General features: G+C 23.9%; 3 protein-coding genes across 3 annotated transcripts; 2 read left to right on the forward strand and 1 right to left on the reverse strand.

Annotated features, from left to right (window-relative positions):
• Window positions 1-643: 643 nt before the first annotated feature.
• Window positions 644-8,196, reverse strand: PmUG01_07014900 (DEAD/DEAH box helicase, putative; the record flags this gene model as incomplete). The annotated part of the gene is made up of 2 exons (XM_029003874.1): window positions 644-1,105; window positions 1,297-8,196. The coding sequence occupies 2 exons, from the start codon at window positions 8,194-8,196 to the stop codon at window positions 644-646; spliced, it is 7,362 nt and encodes a 2,453-aa protein (XP_028860620.1).
• A 4,369-nt stretch (window positions 8,197-12,565) lies between these two features.
• On the forward strand, window positions 12,566-16,864 carry PmUG01_07015000 (conserved Plasmodium protein, unknown function; the record flags this gene model as incomplete). The annotated part of the gene is made up of 1 exon (XM_029003875.1): window positions 12,566-16,864. The coding sequence occupies one exon, from the start codon at window positions 12,566-12,568 to the stop codon at window positions 16,862-16,864; it is 4,299 nt and encodes a 1,432-aa protein (XP_028860621.1).
• Window positions 16,865-18,360: 1,496 nt separating this feature from the next.
• Window positions 18,361-22,935, forward strand: PmUG01_07015100 (conserved Plasmodium protein, unknown function; the record flags this gene model as incomplete). The annotated part of the gene is made up of 17 exons (XM_029003876.1): window positions 18,361-18,603; window positions 18,852-18,959; window positions 19,181-19,318; window positions 19,455-19,503; window positions 19,835-19,842; window positions 20,020-20,463; window positions 20,624-20,717; window positions 20,832-20,931; window positions 21,073-21,135; window positions 21,271-21,385; window positions 21,479-21,595; window positions 21,669-21,827; window positions 22,003-22,065; window positions 22,183-22,284; window positions 22,477-22,544; window positions 22,648-22,782; window positions 22,902-22,935. The coding sequence occupies 17 exons, from the start codon at window positions 18,361-18,363 to the stop codon at window positions 22,933-22,935; spliced, it is 2,040 nt and encodes a 679-aa protein (XP_028860622.1).
• Between the last annotated feature and the right edge of the window lie 1,557 nt (window positions 22,936-24,492).

Consider the following 24,492-nt stretch of genomic DNA (forward strand, 5'->3'; position numbering starts at 1 on the left):
ACAAACATTAAAAAAAAAAAAAAAAAATTCATTTTAATTACATTCAAACGAAAGTAAAAAGGAGAAATTCCCATGAACATCTCAGTTTTAAAGGTATCAAAACTCGCACACTTTTAAATGTATTTGACAAACTTTCCATTATAGTATTTTATTTTATTCTTAGAATCATTCATTTATAAAAAAAAAAAAAGGAAAAAGAACAGAACAATATTAGCATACAATACATAACAATTCTAAATGCATTCTTATTACAAAATTAAAAAGGTACTTCACCTAAACAGCTTTAATGTTTTTAAGTTTTAAAAAAATGCGCATATGGAAAATTATATATCATAGGTTAATACAATATCGAAAAACATCATAAGGATGTGCATATATACATATATATATATGTGCTCACAATAATTTTACAATGAATCAGAATATGTTCACCTTCGATAAAAAATTTTTAAATAAAAGGGCAATATCATTATGTGCCTAATATACTATAAAAAGTATAAAATCTTAGGAAAAAGAATTACAAAATGGAAGGTGTTACAAAATAAAATGTCGAAAAAAAATAAAAAGTTTAAGCTACAGAAATGGGAAAAAAAAAAAGGAACAAATAGCTTATACTTGTTTTTTCTTGCATTTAATGCATAAGTTAACTGTTTTCATCTACGCTATCAGAATTAATCGATTTGAAACATTTTTCCAAAACCTCTTTTAATGTTTTTAAACATGTATAAAAAACATCTGAAGATAACAGCAATTTTTCCTTTTTTACTTCATATATGAACTGTTCTATGTTTTTTAATGATTGTATAAATCTATCTAAAATATACCATATATATTGACCTAGTTTGTTTTTACTTCGTAGGACATGGTATCTTCCGTGAATATAATAATCTAAAATATATGAATTTTTTAAACATACTTTTTCTTCTTTTATTAATCCATTATCAAACTTGTAAAATGAAATGTAGTCGTCTGAAATGTCTGGGATAGTGTTCCTTCGTATATCTAGGTCGTGTAAGGACGTATAAAGTAACTCATTTAAATTTTCAAATCTATCGTATTTGTACAACGATGCTAAAAAGGGGGATCTTATATTATAATCATGAACCTAAAAAAAAAAAAAAAATATATATATATATATATATATATATATATATATATATATATATAAGTGTACATATTCACAAAATATAGTATAAAAGAGGGAAATAATTATTTTCAATTATTCCCTTATACACGTAGCGTGAATGTGACATCCCGCAATTTATAACTTCTTTTCATTCAGTTCTTTCCTCTAACCTTTGACTGATAGAACTTAAAGTACTCAGAATTCATCTCCTTTGGAAAAATTTCAGTCAAACTAAGTGATGGGTGTTGCTCGAAAATATACAAGTGAGTATAGGGTAACAAATAAGTCTTCTTTCTATTCAATAAATTTAGTTTTGTTAAAATTATCAATGAATAGTTAATCATATACCTTAACACAATAGTTTCAAAATACCTAATATGTTTATGTATAGGTGCTGGTAGCATATGTAATAATGGGAAATATTTGTAACTAAATAATTCTAATTTCGTTCTGGTTGTACAGTTATAATTTATTAACACATTAGTTAAGGCTATTTTATTTTCTTTTAATCTATTAACAAAATGGGATAAAATAAACAATAAAATAAATTGTCCTCTTGATGTATCATCTACTATTATATTACGAGAATAATTTTTTTCAAACGTTATAGAATCTACTATTTTGGGTAATGAAATCGAATTAACATTAGAACTTAAAAATGTACTATCACCTATAATGTTATGCAAAACTTTTTTCATTAATAAATATGTTAACACTAAATTGTTATCATATTCTTTTTTTAAAAATATTGTTAATTCTGTTAAATTAATTATATTACATTCTTCATCTAGGAATTCCATTTCAATAAGAATATTTATATACATAAGAAAATGCATTTTTATCATAAAACATATCTCACTTATATTCTTTTCATTTGCATCACTTTTTATTTTCTTTGCAATAAATTCACAAATTAACTCATTATATTCATATTTTCTATTAATAAACTTTGACAATACATTCTTCCCTTTAAATTGGTTGAACTCATTCGCTAAGTATTCTATATACTCCATCTTCTCCTCATTAACAATAACATTTTCATTATCTACAATTAAATCCGAGGCACATGTATCCATACTGATCATTCCATTTAATTTCTTTTCATTCAATGACTTGTTTTCATTCATAATATCGTTTTTTAACTCCTTCATATTTCTTCTACTTCTTTCTTCAAATAAATCATTCCTTTTATTATTATGTAGATTATGTTGAAACACATTTACATAATACAACGAGCTGTAAAACATACTTAGTATTCCATTAATTCTACTAAAGAAATTTACATTAACACTTCTATTTTTTTCAAATAACTCTTCCTTTTCAGCAACTGTCATGGTATCATCTTTTTTTTTCTTCCTATTTGGTTTATTTACAATTACTTTATTTCTTGAACTAAATTCTTCCATCTCTCTATTTTTTTTTAAACAGTTATATAATAACATACTTCTACATATGTTCGTGAAATTCACAGAGTATGAACCTGAGAGGGTTTGTAAAGGAGATGTAGTTAACCTTCTTAAATTTTTAAAATTAATATTCCATATTATTACATTACCATATAGATCAAAACCCCGTCTTCCTGCTCTACCAGATGTTTGCTTAAACATAACAGAATTAAGTTCAAATGTATGACCAGAAAAAATAATGGATTTACATGGTATATTAATACCTAAGGATAAATTTTTATTACTAAATATAATTCTAACATATCCTAACCTAAATAAAGATTCTACTATAATTGTAAATTTATATGGTAATACTTCATAATGTAAACCTATTCCCCTTTTTAACCCTTCAATTAATACTGATTTGTGTTTTCTTCCTTCTAATGCTCTTTCTGCGTCTTTTATCAAATCTTCAATTTCAAATACATAATTATGATATATTTTTCTATTACAAAAATAAAAATCCCCATCATACTCTTCTGAAATATCAACAGGTGGTTCAGGAATTTCATCTTCATTTAACATATCTAAATAATCTTTATCTAAATTTTGCTCTAATCTTTGATTTCTTGACACTGTTTTAATTTTTAATAACATTTCTCTCTGTTTTAGTAAACTTTCATACCTCTCTCTCCTTAATTTATTTTCCATCTTCGTATTAAATGCTTTTTCCTCATCCCCATAATATTTATCATGTTGTCTTCTCATAAGTTCCTTAATCAAGTTAATAGTCATGTCCTCTAATTCCTTTCTCTCAAAGTTAAATACAATACACGGCAAAAATTTTACATTTTCCAATTTTTTTAACAGTTCTATTAATTTATCACTATCTAAATATTCTTGTTCCATATTTACAATTTCGGTATACTTTACTAAATCGTTCGATTTATTTAAGAAATATTTCTCATCTAACACAACCCTTTTATATAATTCTTGATAAAGTTGTTGTTTAAGAGTATTTTCCTTAATTTCCTTTTTATATAAATTCTTTGTACTATTAACACCATTTTGTTGGACTTTTTTTTCCATAGATTCATTATCCTCTTTCTTAATCATTTCATTACCTACCTCCTCTACCACTGCATTTTCGTCTTTCACGTAATCAGCATTTTTCATATAATTTGATAACAAAAAATGTTTAAACATATCATAATCCGAATTTGTAATAAACTTATTTTGTATTAAATACACAATCATTTCTTTCACTGAGTGCATATAATATATAAACTGCTTTTTGTTTATGCACCTAGTATACTGGAAGTAGAAAGATGGTTCTAAAAATTCAACTAGGTCATAAAATTTATTTTTTCTAGCTAATTCAAATAATAATATTACAATTTCATATATTTCTCTTGGATTACAATAAAAATCTTTATTTATACCTTTATATAAAATATCTCGAAAATTAAAACATGCTAATGGATTTAAATGATGTAAATTTCTATTTGTATATACATATAGAATTAAATCTGAAAATCTCTCATAAAATTTAATTAAATGAAGTTCTTTATCACCTTTTCCTTTTTTTATAAGAACATTCTGAAGCCACGAATAGAAAAAATTTATATTACCTATTGTAGCTGATAAAGCTAAAAAGGGGCAATTCGTTAAATGAATAATATTTTCAATTTGTGTACCATAAAATTCTTTATCTCCAATACAATGAATTTCATCAAAAATTATGTATTCTATCCTACTAATAAATCTAGATACAAATGAACGCTCATTGGGATAATTTAGAGAATAATATGATAGTAAAATGTTTTCTAAAACACTCGGTAAAATAATAATTATTTGAGCATCTAACGCATTATTGTCTGCATATTTATCAGACATATTAGAACATAATTTATTATCACCATGTTTTGAATAACCCTTTGTACTAAATCGACCATTCACTTCATGATATACTTGTAAAGCTAATGCATCATTAGGTGCAACATATACAACTACACTATCATTATTTAATCTTAAAACTTTATCCATAACATAATAACAAATAAAAGTTTTACCACTACTAGTAGGGCATGAAACTAAAATACTCTTTCTTTTATCTACCAAATTTAAAATGTTATATTGCCACGTATCCAACGTAAATAACACACGTTTATCTTTAATATTACCTGTTGTTCTATCTAATAAATAATACATGTAATATAACTGAAATTCGTGCTCTTTGTTCTCATCAATTTTTAACTCACTATACGCCTTTACTTCTTTAATTTTATATTTATAAATTTCTTTTATTTCTTTTCCTTTATTTTTTAAGTTAAACTCATTGACTTTATCTGAACCGTTCGCAGAACTATCATCCCCATTATCACCATCAACATTATTATTTTTTTTACCTTTATTTTTACTTGCAACTGCACTTCCCTTTTTATTTTTATTTACATCTTTTAATTTACTTTTTTCCTTTCCCTTTCCTTTTTTGTTAGTGCTCATCTTTTCTTTTTCTCCATCGTCATTCTCTAAATCATTTTCAATTTTCATTCTTATCTTTACGTATTCTTCAAACAAATTATAACTACTATTTTTAAAACCTAGAGAAAGTAACACTGTTTGTAACTGCACAACATCTTTTTCAGTTAAATTTTCTTTAAATTTACTAAAAATTTCGTTCGTTAATTTATAAGTTAACATAACACTTTTTATTGCATCTGATTTCTGCTTACTGCTCTTTACATTTTTTAATTTCGTATACATTAAAATGTCAAACATACTACTTAACACTTTCATACTAATTTTAATTTGAAGATCAACATTCTTAATTAAATTAGTAACATTATTAAAGTTATACACATCTACTAATCTATTAAACCCGGATATTATATCTAAAGACCAAGTATTCATCTCTGCGTAATCATTATCGCTACTTAACTTATTAATTTTCGTTTCTAACGTATTATATCTTGTCAAATCTACTTCATAGGTTTTTTTTTCATTTGACATTTCTTTTCTTTTTAATATTTCATCTTTTCTGCTTACAGAATTTGTGCTTCCTTTAATATTTTTTCTTCCTCCTTTGTCATTACATATCTTTTTATTATCTTGTTTGCTATTTAGCTTCTCACAGTTTAACTCACTATTTATTTCACTCACCTCATCTATATCATCCATTATTTGAAACATATTAAATCTACTATAATTTATTTGTTTCTTTTCATCCTTGGAACTAATTTCTTCATCTGAAGAATTATCAAACATCTTTTTCATTCTTGCGTTTATACCTTTTTTTACTTTCTCATCTCTCAAATAGTCATAAAGATTTTCTACAATATATGAATAATATTTCAACCAAGGATGATTTTCAGAAATAACTATAGGATGATGAAGTGAACTAATGTAAAAATATTTTGCAATTATAGCCATTCTTCTTTCACCTCTTTGTCGATTTCTTACCTTATATTTTTCATTGACCTGCGTATTTGATTCACTTTCTCTATAATATAACGATGGATTTATGTAACTTCTAAAAATGTCCATTACGTTCTCCCTTTCCGATATGTGTAACATTCTTAATAATTCAAAAAATTCACTATCATATTCTACACATTTGTTAATAAAATTCACCTTAACATACATTTTTTTATCTTCATCTAAATTGCTATTATTTACTACATCTTTTATGCTGAAAAAGGTTTCTATAAACTCGTTTTTAATTTTAACTAAATTAACATTTAAAATATTTAAATTATTCACACTAGTGTTTTTGTCGTTCAGCGTTTTATTTTTTTCATCACTCTTTTCTTTGCTTGGCTCTACAACTTTAGTAATATCCTCCTTGTTCTTATTAATATCACTAACCTCATCACATTTATTAAAAATATTAGTTAACCTACCTTTTCTTATATTATTTATATCATCTTTTAAAAAAGAAAAATCGATGGGAAAAAAACACAAGTTGTCATATGACACTTTTTGAAAAGATTTCTCAAAGAAATCTCTATCCTCAAAAAAAAAATCTTCATGATCAATTGTGAATATATTTTTACACAATTTAAAACAAATGAAACTTAGTAAATTATGGACTATGGAAGCATTAAAGAAATTTAAGAAGTCTGTATTTCTTACATTCCTCAACACATCGCAGTACAATTCTATTTGTAACATTCTTAAAATAAAATTGTATGTATCTAAATACATAATCACATGGGGCTCAGTAAATAACTTCAACATTTTCAAAATATTATCATCACCATCATTATATATATCGCCATTCATATTTTGCGAATCAAATAAACACAAATTCTTCATATTTAACTTTTCAATTAAATAATTATGCAATAATAAGAGTTTTAAAATTAAGAAAAAGTATTTTTTTCCCTTGTCATCTAATAGTGAAATATTTGCTTTATTTTTTTCATAAAACAATTTTAAAACAATATTTTTCAAGTATATGACATCTGACTTTGCCTCTTCTAAAAACATATCACGAATACGATATTCTTCTTCCGTAATATTTCCTTCATCCTTATATAATAAATCATAATCTTTCGTGTCCTCTGAAATAATAAGCATATTATTTAAATGATCATCGTTTGCCTCTCTATTTTTAACCTCTTCTCCCCTGTTCTTCCCATAAAATATCGTATCAAATAACACTGCCGATTCGTCATTCAATTTCTGTACTGACCTGAAATTAATACCCTTATAATTAATAGAAAAAGCATTTACAGTGTTCTTTTCTGATTCAAAATTGAATAGAAAAACACATTTTATATCCCTTAGTATGTTATTAATTATAAGAAAATAAAAACAAATAGATAACTCCCTAATTTCTTCATTGTAATAATCATATATCTTTTTTTTCCTTACATATTCCTTGTAACTTTTCTCTTTTTCCAACCTCTTTACATCATCACAATCAGCTGTAACGGGGGAAGTGATATTATCGACCAAAGTAGTTTTCAATGTAACTGCACTCAAAGTTTCATCATTCTCAGTTGAGCTTACATAAAACTTATTAAATGCGTATAAAAAGGAAGAGCTATCTTCTACTACCATAAATAAAGGTTTGTATTTAATTAAGTAAATATTATAATTATCGTCATTATACCAGTTATCAAATATAAAGTAGGGTATTAGATTTTTCTTACAATGAATTATAAATACGTTTCTTATTAAATTATAATTTTCAAATAATTGCGTTTCTTTTTCAAAGAATATTTTAAATAAATTAAAAAATATTATATGAAAATTAGCATTACAAAGAGAAAATTCACTTAACACTTTTTCTATGTAATATATTACACTACTAATATTCAAAGAATTGGTAAACGAAAGAATATTTTTATTTTCTTCATATTCAAACGAATAAAATTTTGATAACAACATGCAAATATGAATTATTAATCCTTCTCCATTTATGATATATAAGCTGTTATAATCTGCAATAATTCTAAATATATCAAATATGCTACTATTTAATTTGGAATAACATAATTCTATTTTACAATCTACACTTATGTTCTCATTGTTTACTATTTTTTCAAGGTCCTCAAAATCATTTGATGTGTAGTCATTAATAAATGAATACCTGTTTCTACTATCATCTTCTGCTATTCTTAAAACTTTCATACCTGTGCGTTCATTAATTCGATAATCATTAATTACCAAATTCATTCTATATTCCTTTGGTATGAGTATATGTGTGGAAAAGGTTTTATTAAAATTTTTTTTTATTATATCTATTTACAAATGGCTCGGGCGGTATTATATGTTATCACAAACAATGATGTAGAAATTAAATGTGTAATATTAACAAAAAACGAACAACGTGCACATGTATATATATATATATGCATATTTATAGACATACATATACCTTTAAAATATATTGTTAAATGAACCCCTGTAGAACTTCAATGGGGAATATAAACAAATATAAAAAAAATATAATGCAACTATACAATACCCACATATACATGTACATAGATACACAAATATTCATGCAATTAAATAAGCCTATTTTAAAAAAAATTATGGTTAATTCGATATCATATTTTTTCTTTTTTAATTTTTTTAAAAAAGAAGGTTGTTAGTATTATATATTAAACAATGAAGTTTTATATTTTTTATATTTTTTTAATATGTTCGTTCGTGATATAGTAAATATATATATTAATTTAAACTTTGGCACAAATGATGATACATAAGCTAACGTAAATGTTAGTGCAAATATTCGTGTATATGTTCCTGCATATGTTCGTTAAAATATTAATATAAGATGAAAATTATACTGTAATGTAAATGTTAATATATAAATGTTGACATACTTTCTTTTAATCTTTTTCTTACATATGTATACTTCATTTTTTCGTTTTTTAAGTTGTTTTTTTACTTATACTTATTTTTTCTTACGATTTTGTGTTGTAAAAATTTGAAGTAACTTATTTACTTCAATGTAATAACTTATATTTATAATATAAAATTCTCTTTTTTTTTTTTTTTTTTCTTTTTTGCTATTTTTTTGTGTTTTTAATTATAAATTATTTATCATTCATATAACTGTGAAAAGAAATTCTCATTATTTCATAAAATAAATGTTATAAGTTCACATATATAATTTCAATATTTATATTATATTTTTTTTTTCCTTATCTATATATAAATATATAATATACTTTTAATAAGCTTAATTTGTAAATAAAAATAATATAATAAACATAGAATAAGATTTAGGAAAATTTCTTAAAAAAAAAATAAAAAACACAGGTTATATATATATATATATATATATATACATACGTTCATAAAACTTCCATTTATATACTATAAATACTGCTGATATTTATTCTACAAATAACTATATAACTCTTACAAGAACAGAGGAAATGCAAAAGAAATATGGTATAAATTATAAAATGAAAAACAAGCATAAATGTGTTTGTTAAAAAATACGGAAAACTCAAAAGGTCAATTTTTTAGGAATTTTTATATTTTTACAATCTTATTTTTTATAATTTTATTTGAGTTCCGCTACTTTTTTGATGGTATGTACATTTTACTAAATAAAAATATAATTGTTAATGTTCACCATTTTTAACCTAGAATTTCTAGAGAAACAAAAAAAAAAAAATAAGGTTAATTCATAACTATTACATATTAAACCACTTAAAAAAAAAGAAAAAAAAGAAATGAACACTTAAATGAATAAATAAATGAATAGTAAAATAAATGAATGAATAAATATAAGAGTAAATAAATTAACATTAAAGAGTCATCCTTGCACAATTTTCTGGAACGAATATAGTAACACATAAAGAGATACTCCTTAATAAAGTCTAAGTTTTGTGCACAAAGTAAATATCTACGCACAGTGCTGTTCAAAATTTTATTTTCTATATCTGTTCGTTTATTAAAAAGAAAACTGATCATGCACTTGTTTTACTAAGTAATAAAAAAAAAAAAACATAGTACCTAAAATTAAGTTACGTGTTATGTTGGTAAATCGGTATATATTATAAATGGATAGTTCACATACATTCAGGTCTTCTCCATATATTTTCATCCCAATTTAATGGTGTTTTTCTGCGTGTATCCTTACTTTTCATAAAAGGACATAAATAATAAAAAGTTTTTTGTATTATATTAATTTTGTAATGAGCCGATTTATGTGTTTAACAAAGAGCACTGATAATAACAATAATACGGAAACGTGAGAGGCTCATAAACCCTCGTAAGTATGACAGTTATAAAACAAAACAAAACAAAATTAGTAAAAATAACAATATTTAATATATTACACCTCCCCTTTTTAGAAGTTCACGTTATTTGTATCTTTTTCATATTAATGATGTATAGACGTATTAAATTATTCGTTGGCATTATAGATTTTGAATTTATTAAAAAGTTCAGTTACATAATTATTTCCTATTTATTATAAGCATAAATGGACGTACTGTTAATATAATATAGAAATAAGTCAAAAAGATGGGCTTACGTAAACAAAAAAAGGGGGAATTTTATATTATTTAAATCATATTTTTCGCTAAAAAAAATATATATTACTGGTATGCACATAATGAATTACAATTATTTTTACAAGTATAATATGAATCATCATTTAATGTTTTATAAAAAAAACATAAAAAAATATTCGCTCCCCTTTGTTTGCTGCGGTAATACATTTTAACAACAAAATTTAGACAATGCTCTTTAAAAGATTAAATACGTATATTTATTTATCTTATGATACCTCCTAAGTGACTCATAGAAATAATTAATTGATGAACAAATGCCCTACTCTCCTGAGTCTACTATTACAGCGATATGCAATAGGACTCACGTTTTCGAAAAGGACATCATAATATATACACGTAAACATGTACATATATAAACATTCAAATAGTTAAACATTGTGCCTTTACTCCAATTCTAAAATTACAGCTAAATAATATAGATACTTTCAAAATTTAGAACATAACTTTTTTAAGATTATGTAATATGTATTTCTTTATTTTCCAACACAACCCCATATATATATAGAGAAACATTTTTATTATATTGTTTTATACCACGAAACAATGGAAACTTTCTAACTCAGAAAATACATACATTATAAAGTAAAGTACATAGCAACCTCATACATAATGATGAAAACTCTAATCTCTATACATGTCTTGATAATGAAAAATAAAAAAAAAAACTCCTTTGTAATTTTGAAATATATTCAAAATAAAAAGAAGCAAATTCTTATATTACACAAAAAAAAAAAAAAAAAAAAAAAATCATATTTTATATCTGACCATTGGAATGTGTAACAAATGTAAGATGTTTGCATAATGCAGCGACAACAAAATATATATCTATTTTTTTTTATTTTTATTTTATAATTTTAAAAATAATTTTTATGACATTTTTGCCTATAATGGCGTACATTCCACTAAAGTCACAAAATTTAAGTTTCAGACTAATAAAAAGATTTTAAATACTTTAAAATTTGTTTAAAACAAAAAAAAAAAAAAAAAATTTACAAAACAAGAAATCTAATTTTGTAAATATTATACCTCACAAACAGTCTTTTTTTCATTATTTTTTGTTTTTTAAATTTACTTTTTCTATTTATAACTGGAAAAATATTCACAATTTGCAAAACTGCAATTATGGTAAACTTTTCCCATGAATAAAATTTTATCTTATAACAATCATTATTTATACGTGATACAATAAAAAAAAAATTTTTTTTTTTTTTTTTAATTTTATATATATAAACGAACACAAATAAATGCATAAATATATACGAATGCAGTACATACAAGTATTCAAAATTACATATATTTAACATCAAAAACACATTCTTAAAATATCTGAACGTTGAATAATCTTAATTTATAAGCTTGCACCTGAAAAATGCCTTATTAACTTGAAAAACAAAATTATTAAAATTACTATTTCAGATGTAAATATATGTATCAAAGGATTACTTTTAAAAATTTCTTTTGCTTAATCTTTTTTTAAATATTCTTAATCATTTAAATATGTAAACTTAATTGCACATATATGCTAATAATTCATACACGTTATGTATATCTCATATTAATTAAAAAAACTTATCCACTGAGCAATATTATTATTAAAATTTAATTCTGAACTTTTACGTAAAAGTCTTGTGAGTTAATGAAGTGCATTGAATAATATTTATTTCAATATTTTTGATATAAACTTTACAATTTTATATATGTGCATGTGTACATTTATATACTATTTTGATGTAAACGTAAATATGCATATATATATACATATACGTTATGCAAATTAAGTTTCCTGGAAAACGTTAATTAAAGGCGTAGCCCTTAAGAGAAAATGAAAACAAATTATTGATTTCCCTTTTTTTTAAGTATTTTATATTACATTTGTAAATGCATATTTCCCATATCGCGCAAAGCTTTGAAGAGGCAGTAAAGTCAAAAGTTATTGCTATAACGACGGCTTATTTTAACCGTGCTCTTTTTCTTTTTTCTTTTTTTCATCCTTGCCATACATCATAATAATGTTTTTTAACAATAACAATAATAGTAACAACAATAATAGTAACAATGAAGAGAAGAATAACTTGTTCAGCAAAAGCAATACAATGAATAACAATGGACTATCAGCAAATACGTCGAACATGTGGAACATGTCAAGTAACAGTTTAAGTAATACCAATTTTTTTGGGAATAATTTAAATAACGAAAATAATTTGAATAAAAACAAAAGTATATTTAATAGCAATATGAATAATCAAACAGATTTAATGAAAAATAATAGTTTTTTTGGTAGTAGCAGCAGTAGTGGTAACAATATGAACAATCAGAACGATTTAAACAAAAATAACAATAGCCTTTTTAATAATAGCAACTTAAATAATCAAACCGGTTTAATGAAAAACAATAGTTTCTTTGGTACTAACATGAATAATCAGAATAATATGAACAAAAACAATAATAGCATATTTGGAAATAGTCTCAATGTTCAAAATAATAAAGGTAATTCAATTTTTAGTAACTCACCAAATGATATAAATAAAAATAATAGTATATTTGGTAATCTTTCTTCAAACGTCGGTGGGAATACTTCATCAAATTCTTTTAATGAGAATTTATTTAGTGCATCAAAAAAAGATATATATCCAGGTTTCACAAGGAATTTGGTCGGAAACACGACAAATAATAATAATTCTAATATCTTTAAACAGAGTACATTAGGAAGTTCAATTGCGTTAGGTAGTCAATTAAATGAAGACAGGAACACCGAATCTTGTGGACTTTTTTCAAAGGAACAATTAGAAGCAGCAAAACAAATTTTCGCAAATTCTTCTAGCTCAAATGCACTCTCAAGTTTTAATAATAACAAAATGAATAACAACAATAGTAATAAATTAACATTTAGTGGAGGGTTTTCATCAAGTTCTAATGCATTTGCAAAAAATAATTTAAATCCATTTCAAAGCATGGCTTTACAAGCAACATCACAAAATGACAAATCCTCAACATCATCGTCACTGTTAAAAGATAATACAACCAATTCATTTTTCGCAAGTGCTAATACTAACAAAAATACTGATGGAAAACCGAATACCTTTGGAATTTCTAGCATGAATAATCAAAATTCAACAAATAAATTAAATAGTTTTTATAATTTTAGTCAAACTATTAAATCATTTAATCCAAATGAAAACAGTTTATTTTCAACACAAAACAATGAGAATTCGAGCACATTCAATATTAATAATAATAATAATAGCAGCACCTCTAAACCCATAATATCCAATTTTAACTCCTTCAGTTCGTTTGTAAAAACAAATACGAATGATTTGTTTAGTTCTAATAATAACATCAACAGCTCGCCCTTTTTACCATCATTTAATAAAACCGCAAGTAGTAGTGAGAGCCTTTTTAGTGCAAATTCGTTCAAAATTTCAAATGAAGTTAAAACTAATGAAAATCCATTCCTTTTTAGTAATAATAATAATTGTAACAGCAATAATGATAGAACCAGTAATAATAATAATATTAACAACAATAGTAGCAGCAGCCTAAGTGGTAATAATCTGAAAAATGAAGGATTTTCCAAGAACTTTTCACTGTTTTCTGATAATATGCAACATAAAAATATTTCATCGGATAATGATAATAAGAACAATGAATTGGGTAAAATATTCGAAAATAAGACAGACAAATCAGAAGCTACTAATAATACCGTTGAAGAAGAAAAAGTCAAAAAGGAAAATACTACAGAGGAAAATAATGCGGAAAAAGAAGCTCCACAGACAGAAAAATCGAATTCTGAGAAAGTTGATAAAACGGAAATAGACGAGATTAAAGCTGAAGCAATAAAAGAAAAGGAACAAGGTGAAGGGGAAAATGCGAATGCTGTAATAGGAAAGCAAGAAATAGAATTAGCAAAAGAATCTAAAGAAAAATTAGCTGATAGTAAAACCTCTTCTAATGTAAAGGAATTTGTTAAAGTTGTTGAAAATGATAATATGCAAAATGATCTGGTGAAACAAGCTGAAAATACAAGTAAAAATGAAAAAACTAATAGTGAAAAGGGAGATGATAATAATAATAGTAATAATGACAAAAATAGTTACACTGATAATAATAACAATGCTGATAATGATAATAATAATAATAATAATAACAGTAACAGCCTCTATGGAAGTAACTCTCTTTTGGGTTCTTCCATTTTAAAATATAGCACAAACAATAATAACAGTATAATAGAAAACTTTGGGACAACCAGTGCTTCCGACAAAAATAAGGAGAAAAACGACAGCGCCACACCTAATTTACTTTTAGAATATGACGAAAAAAAGAAAAATGAAGAAAAAGATAAATCAGATGCAAATAATGAACAACAGGTATTATCTAATTCAGGAAAGAGTGATCTAGTGACAAAACAAAAAGAGGAGTTTTCATTTATTTTAAAGGAAACGCCCATTAATGAAAAATCAATATCAACAGATTCCATTTTTAAAGAAAAACTTAATGAAAATAATAAATTAATTGAAATTGATGAAAAAAAAGACGAGGAGAAAAAGGAAAAATCTTTAAGTGAAGATCAGAAAGGGAAAGAAACCACCATCGCACAGAACACATCCTTAATTAATTTTGATATTTCAGAAGGATTTTTAAAGAACGAATCGAAGGGAATTATGGAAAAGGAGCAGAAAGAGAAGGGTAAAGAGGAGAGAGAAAAAGATGCGGAAGAAACGAAACCGGAGGAAAATAATGCGCAAGAAGGCAATTCTGGAGTTGTAGAGGTAGCTGAAAAAACTAATGCATTAAAAACAGAGGAAAAGAAAAAATTTTGGATGTTTTCATTTTCGAAGAAAAAGGAACCTAAAGATCAAAGTGAACAAAATGAACAAAATGAACAAAATGAACAAAATGAACATAATGAACAGAATGAACCAAGTGAGCTTAACGAGCAAAACAGAACGTATGAACCAATTGACAGTCTTAGCAACACCTTACTCACGACAACTTTCAACTTAGGCACAAAAAATAATTTTTTCGATAACATAAAAAAGGAAGATGAAAAAAAAAATGAAGACGATAATATAATGAAAAGTGTAAATTTTTCCGATATTTCTCCATTTGGTAAAACCTTTCAAGGAAATTTTAATAAAAATAATTTATTTTCCCAAGCAGAAGAGAAGAGTAACTTCCTACTTTCTTCCAACAGTACTTCAAACTTTTTCAACATGTCATTGAGCAGTATTAAAAATGAACCTCAAAAGGTGACCCAAAATAATAACTTTGAGGAAGATCAAGATGTAAATAATGTAAGAAATATGATAAATTTTATTTCTTTAGAAAACAGAAAAAAAAATGTATATATTAGTAACAAACAGGAGAATGATGAACACAATAAAACAAAGCAAGACATCTCACTAAGTGCAGATATAGATATGAACATAAATCATATAGATAATATAAATAACTTAAGTAACTTAAATAACATAAATGACATAAATAATATAGATAACTTAAATAACATAAATAATATAGATAACTTAAATAATATATATAAAAATAATGATGTAACTGTAGAGCATCATCCACAAGAACTTCAGTTTAATTTCCAGTTGAAAGAAACCAAGGGAACACTTCGAAATAATGATAATACAAAAGATATGAATTTTCAAGATTTTCAATTTATGCCTAATCAGAATATGCAACTTCAAATGGAACAACAAAAACAGCTAGAAAGAGAAAGAAGAATGGTTGAAAAAAACATAAAACAAAATGAAACATATTTTAAAAAAAGTCTAGATGAAGAATTGATTATTGACGTTATTAATAATTTATCTTCTTTTGTTAAAAATAAAATTAATTTTATGAATTATTGTTCTAATGAAATATTAGATATATACAATAAAGTAGCTCATTATGAAAAAATGTATTCTTTAATATCAGAGGATCAAATAAAAATTGAGAAAAAACAAGAGGCATTAGAAAAAAGATTAAGACTTATACAAAGTGAACAATCAGATATGCTATCCTTACTTAATGAATTAGATAATGAGAATTCCTTAAGCTTTTTAAAAATTCTAAATGAAAAAAATCTAAGTAAAGATGACACTGTAAATAGTAAAAATCTTTACTTAGATATTGATAATTTTGAAAAACTAGTTGATAAAATGTGCAACTTGGAGGATTTATTGGACACTCTACACAATATTGGCAAGGATGATTTAGTAAATGACCTTGTTAATAAATGTTATGCCAATGAGATAAATTGTGATATGATCGAAAAACAACTAAATAATTCTTCTAATGAACTAAGAAATATGAAATAGATATCTCTGGGGTGGGGGAAAAAAAAAAAATAAATAATAAATTAGGAAAATGCAATTTTGTTTACACGAAAACGTTTTTTCTCCTGAACTTAGGGATTTACGTTAAATGAATACATAAACGTCATTGCAATTACGTATGCACATGTACATACTTTTGTTACCATTCATTGAGCAGCAGAATTCACATAAAGTACAACATTTTGCCAATAATGCTGTTTTGTTTTGTTTAGTTTTGTTTTTTCGGTTTTGTCGTCCCCTTTTTTTTTTTTTTTTTTTGCATTATATATTAAACAGTTGTTAAGAAATAATTTTCCCCCATTTTCATGTGTACAATTTAAAATAAAATTAGATAAAATAGAACAAACCTTAAAATAACTGTCAATTTATACAATAAGGGTTAACTAAAAGTTCACTACAAAAAATCAGTTCAGCTTAAACATTAAAATGATGGTAATACATGGAATATATACATTACATGGCCCTAAGAATGATATGTCTTGTGTTGTTCTGTATTATTCATATTCCTAGCTGCTTAAAAATATTTTAAAAAAAAGTATATATATATATATATATGTATATGTACACGTATGCCACAACACTTTTAATGTACACTGTTTCTATGTAGTAAGAAAAAATAAAAATTTATTAATTTGTAAATTTTTTACAATTTTTTTTTTTTTTTTGTCTTCACTAAAATAAATGTTAAACAAAAATTCAGTATATTGATTATTTTTCTTTTGTTTCCTTTCACAAATGTTGATATTAATACATTGGATTTCCAGTAATGAAAAACATTGAAGAGTAAATCTACCTCAATCTAAGAGACTAAAAAAAATTAAAAACAAATTAAGAAAAGATTTATAAGTGATATAAAAAAGGATTTAATCCACGTTAAAGAAATAGCATAATTACTATTTTTTTTTTTTTTTTTTTTTGATTCTTTTTCTTTTTTCACTTATTTTTCTTTTGCTAATCTTTTTTTTTTTTTTTTTTTTTTGCCATTATTATGTGTGCATGTATAAATTTACAAAATCCGTAAACAAATTAAAAGGAAAATTTTTCGTTATATAAATACATAAGATAGTTAAATGTATTGTAAATGTGAAATATATAAAATTTCCTAACCCTTCCCATACTTTTAAAAATTGATAAATGTCTTTGGAATTTGCACAGTTTTTTGCTTTTCACTTTAATTGATTATAATAGGAAATTCTTTTTTTTCTTTTTTTTTTTTTGGCGAAGAACTTTTTCCTTTAGTATTATTTATAAAAAAATGTTAACATTTGTTTTTTTAGGGCAAAACACCAGGTTGCAATTCGTATAAAATTTGTTTTTAACTATATATATATTTACATATATATACATATGTACACATGTATACATTTATACATGTATATACATACATTTACAAATATACATATATGCTAACATATACATATACGAATCACTAAAAGAAAATATTTTAAACTATTTTTAAAAAAATTTATGTCAACAAAATGAAAAATGTTGAGAAAGATGTAAACCATATCAAAGAATTTATTCAAACGTTTTATTTTGCGAAAAATGTGGAAATAGTAATTGATGAATCCTCTCTGAAAAAACTAAATAAGACACTAAAGGAAAATAACACAACTTCGATAAATTTATATTCCTGTTATGCTATATGGCTATGTATGAATGAAATATACCCATCATGGTTTGATATATCAATTCACCCTGCTCAATTTGACTCAGAGTTCGTAAGTATTTATTTATGAAAATATACGCACTTGTTAAAAAAATAAGAATATCAAATTAGACTAAATATTAACATCATGCATTATAATGCTCTTTAAGATATTGAAAATAAAGGAGATAATAAACTAATGTTAAATTTTATGGTGAATGAATTATGTATACTTTAACAGTTACTTACCTGTATTTATTTTATAATTATTTGCCATCTTGTTTTATTCCCATTTATTTTTTTTTATTTCTTATTTTTAAGGACGCTTACGAGTGCTTACTCAAATATTTAAATGAATATCACGAAAATAAATTTGAAAGGATGATAAAAAAGATCATCGAAAATTTAATGGGATTGACAGTAAATGAGGTGAGAATTACAACATATGTTTAAGTATATACATATTATATGTACACAGATTTATACACATGCACTTATGGAAACATATATGTATGCAATGAATATGTTAATTAGAACAAATAGACACATGATGCAAAAACAGATGAATATATACTTTTTCTTTTTTTTTTTTTTTTTGCAAACACATTTAACACAGCTCTTTAATAAATTAATCATGTTTCTTTTTAAAGTTTATTGACATATACAGCTTAGTTATATTGGCTGCTCTAGTTTCAGATGAGAAGCAAAGGCATGTAAATAATATTTTATCCCTTAATCATGAAACACAAAAATATATACATAATATTGTAGAAATTTTAGATAAAGAGGTAATTTTTTCCATCTACTCTCCCCTTATTTTATTTATATATATATATATATATATATGTATATATATATTTTTTTTTTTTTTTCTTAGTAATATGACACCTAATATTTTTATTTTTCCTTATGCTTATTTTATAGGAAAATGTAAATAAAGAAACTAAGTTAGCAACAGATGATCCTACTAATGGTAAAAAAAAAAAAAAATTTTATATTATGTTATAACGTTTTAAAAAATTAATACATAATTAGTAAATACATCGTTGAGGAGTATTTCATAAAAAACGTTTTTCCTTTTTAATATATGATTCATTGTTATAAGAAAAATTTTTACGGGAATTGTGTATACACTAAGTATATGTACCGTTCTAGTGTGTAGAAACAATGATAGAATATGTCTACATGCATATATGTACATACTTAAGCACATAGTGATACGGTAGTAATAAGTTATATACTTCCTTTTTTTTTAAATAACAAAATATCGGACTGAATTTCTCCTGGTTCTACCTGACCTACAGACGCCGAAGTAACATAATTAAAAAAATTTATAATTTTCGAAATAAAATATTATATATAGTATATGTTACATATTATATGTTACATATTATATGTTACTTATTATATGTTACTCATTATATGTTAAATGTTATGTATGATATAAGCATACTAATTAACGCACACATTTATCGCCCCATGTTGGCAGAGTTTTAACGAGTCCATGAAAAATGAAATAAAACAGTTGAAAGAAAAGGTTAAATATCTTGAGATGGAAAATGAAAACTTGAACAGCTCACTAACTGAACAAAATAAAATAATTGAAGAGAAAAATGAAAAAATGAACAATTTGCAAAAACAAATTAATACAGCTATCGAAAAAACGAAAAATCAATATATTGCACAAATAGAAGAACAAGAAAAAAAAATTCACGAGTTACAAAATATTATAGAAAAACAGAATAAAGATAAGAGTTATACAGAAAACAATTTGAAAAATAAAATAAAAGAATTAGAAGATGAGCAGAACATACTGAAGCAAGAAAATTCGAATATAGAAAATTTGCAGAATAAAATAAATATGTATAAAGAAAAATTAGATAGTTTGATGACTGTACAAAATATAAATAAGGAATTAGAAGATAAGCTTAAAGTAATCTGCTTTTTTTTTTTTTTTTTTTTTTTTAATTCTAAATCATTTATTTACATAAACATATATATTAATAGATACATTTGTCTTATGTGTATCAATATTTAAATTTTTTCAAAAAGTAATTATAAATTTTATTAACACATGTTAATATTCCTTATAGAACAATACACAAAAAATGGTTGATATGGAAAATGAAATAGAAAAATTAAAGCAAGAGTCAAATAATATAAAAATATATAAGGATAAATGTGCAGGTAAGTTTTTTTTTTTTTTTTTTTTTAATCTTCTCTCTCTCCTTTTTAGTTATCTTCTTATTTTCATTTTTATATATAAATTAATCAAATATATATTTTTATTTGCAATTTTAGATTTAGATTCAACTCTAGTAAATACAAAGAAAGAAAATCAAAAGTTGATGCAAGATGTTGAAGAAAAAAATAAAACCATACAAAAATTGAAAAATGACTTGTAATTTGGAAAAAAAAAAAAAAAAAAAAAGCATAAAATTAAATAAATTAAGATAAAGGGAAATAAAAGAAAAAATACAAAACATTATCCTAATGAAATTATATACCCATTATTATTTTTTACTTTTTTTTATTTACCCAGAGAAGCGAAAAACCAATCCTATGACATGTTGAAAAAAGAACAAAATTTTGATAAAATTAACATGTAAAAATATACTCATTCGTATTTACACATATGAATGTATTTGTACATATATTATTTTATACTCCAGTTACAATGTACTTTTTTTTTTACCAAGTACTAATTTATTAACTTTTTATTTTTTAATTCTGTCTTTAGAGGGTTAAGTAACGTCGATCAAACGGAAGAATTAATAAGACTTAAAAAAGAGAATGAAAATTTAAAAAAGCAAGTAGGATCAAATTCAAATCAGGAAATAGACAAAGTGAAAGAGGTAAAATATTAGAATTTTTTATTATGTACATATTCATCAACATATTATATATGTCGCATAAAATTAACTAATTGTTTTTTTTTTTTGGTTCAGCTTGAAAGTGAAATTGATGACTTAAAAAGAGTAAATAAAAAGCTAGAAGATAAAATATCAGAAAACATGGATAGAGGGAATACAAATAATGAAGTACTGCTAAAGGAAAAATATGAGGTAAAAAATTGCAAAAGTAATAATTCCCTTCTTGAATTAAAGAATATTTACATTTTATTTTGTACCTTTTTAGAAATCTTTAAAAGAAATAGAAAATAAAAGAAAAGAAATGGATAACAAACAAAAAGAAATAGAAGCAAATCGAAAAGAAATAGATGCAAAACAAAAAGAAATAGAAGAAAATAGAAAAGAAATAGAAGAAAAACGAGAAAAAATTAAAGAATTGGCCGAGGTTATCCATTTATATATATGCTTATTTGCCTACCTAATTATTTATCTATTTGTTTATTTATCTACATATGTCATATGTATATACGAACGTTTATGATTTCTCTCAAAGGGGTGGTACTTAATCCATAGATATAATACCATCTAATTTCATTTTACATTATTTCTTTTATTTTAAGGCAAACAAAAACATGAAGACTCAGATGTGTAGTATACAAGGAAATGCCGATGCTGCTATAAATGTATTTTTTATTTAGTTTTTTTCCCTTCTTTCTGTGATTCTTTCTTTTTTTCTTTTTTCACATCTTTTACACCGCATTATCAAAAAATTTTATTTTTTGTTTTTCAATTCAAAACAGGAAAAAATCATCAAGCTTGAAGCCGAATTACTTATGGAGAAGAAAAATTGCGGGCATATTGAAGATACAACAAAAAATAAATTAAGCAAGGAATTTAATTCTGTAGAAAAGATAAATAAAATGCAAAAATAAAGAATAAGTCTTCGCGTTATAATTATTGAAAATATTTAGAACATTACTTCCTTTTTCTTTTTTGTATTGTTTTGCCTTATACTTCATTGCATAATTGTTACAACAAATAATTTATTTTATTTTCATTAAAAGTTCATTCTATTTAATTTTACGTTTAATTAGGCATTACAAATTTTTAAGGAACAACTACAAATTAGGGAAAAGGAAACTGAATATTACAGAGATGCACTGTATTACTATTAGAAAATAAAAAAATATATTTATATAAATTTGTTAAAAGAATCTTAAATGCATTCTTTTCTTTTCTTTTTTGTCTTTTCATTTCTTTTTCAGGAAGACACAAATAGATATTTATAAAGACGAACAAAAACTATTAAGCGATATTATTCATAGCTTAGGTTTGAAATATAAACAACTGCAAACTTATAATCTTTCCTTAAGGAACGAAATTACAGGAATAAAATTAAGGTATGCTTTAATTTTTAGCCTTCTTATTAAAATTGTGTATACGTAAAAATTCTAAAAAATATTCCTTTTTTAATTTTCATTAATATTACACTGTTTCATTGTTTTCTTTTTATTTTTAGAGCCCAGACATGTGCAGAACCAGGAAAAAAATAATACAATCTTTTTTTCTTAAATAATTTTACTTTTTTTGTTTATCCTTTTTGTATTTTTTTTTTAAATATTTCAAACCATAAATTAACAGAAAAAAATAGATTCATTAAGAGAACCAAAATCTGACATGTATACATATATATGTGCACATATTCTCCATATTTCTAAATGCTTGTTTCTGTTAAGTTGTAAATTCTTATGCCATATAACAAGAAATTTGAAATCAGTTTAAATCTTGAAGCAATGAAAATGAATCTTCTTCATTTCCTATATTATATATGCTCCACGTAAATTTATTTTATTTTTTTTTTTACAGTATTATAATTTTTGTAAGAGAAATTTTATTTTATTAATTTTTTAATTGTATATAACATATATGTGCAATACTATAATATTTACATACCTTTTAAAATACTTTAATTTTTTTACATTAAACAAAATAAACACGTTCTGTGCAACAAAAAATGATGTGTGCAGTATCATACATGAAAAAATAAATAAAAAAAAAAAAAAAAAAAAAAGAAAGATAATATTTATGTTTTATTTTTCATAATTTTAAGATATTACGCAAAAATACAAAAATTCTCTTTCTTTGGCTAAAAAAAATATTATCATACATAAAATAATATCTCCCTTTTTTTTGGAAAAGAACAAGTAAAAATATTATTGTAAAATATTTTTAATACTACATCATTTTTTACATTATTAAGAAGAACAATTAATATAGGTACACCCTTCATAAAATATAAACATGCTAATAAAAAAAAAAAAAAAAACCATGTATTTGTACACGAAAGATAATTTACGTATCTTTAAACAAAAAAAGGAATTGAAAAGAATAATTTAAAAAAACAGCTAAAATAGGTGTTATTAAACAAATTTATTTTTCCCAAATATTTTGGAAAAATGCATTTTGTGCATATTAGGAAAAAATGAAAGAAATACTAGTAAAACAAAATACATACAAAGCAATTTAAGAGGTTTATAAAACCTCCCTTTATGCTGAATTAACAATAATAGTGCAACTTATACTGATATGAAACTTTTTTCCTTCGTCTGAATTTCCATTCTTGTTTTTATATATTTTTTTTCTTTTTTCAATTAATTCAGCATCAGCATAACAAAAAGATAACGTAGTTATACAACTATAACGAACATGTTACAGAGCATACAAGTAGTTGAAAAAAAAAAAAATAGTGTTGCACACTTATCTAGCATCCTTTTCCCAAAAGTCCCCTATACCAATTAAATGAAAAAATATAATGTAACTACATATTTTTTATATTTCTTGTAAAACATATAGATCTACAAAAAAGATTAGTATTCAGTATTAATGATATATTTAAATTCATATCTTTTTCTTCTGTTTTTTTTTTTTTTTTTTTATCTTCTTTTTAGTTTCATTAGAAAAGTATAAGCGTAAAATGTGTGTTATCAGAAATTGTAACAGCTTTTATGCTTTTTTGAAAAATTTCACCTTAGCATTTAAACAACAAAAATAACTTCATACCTTTTTTAAAAATAATTTTATGTGTATTTCATATAGCTTAACAGAAAAAA

Source organism: Plasmodium malariae (assembly GCF_900090045.1).
Source record: "Plasmodium malariae genome assembly, chromosome: 7".
NCBI classification, from domain to species: domain Eukaryota; phylum Apicomplexa; class Aconoidasida; order Haemosporida; family Plasmodiidae; genus Plasmodium; species Plasmodium malariae.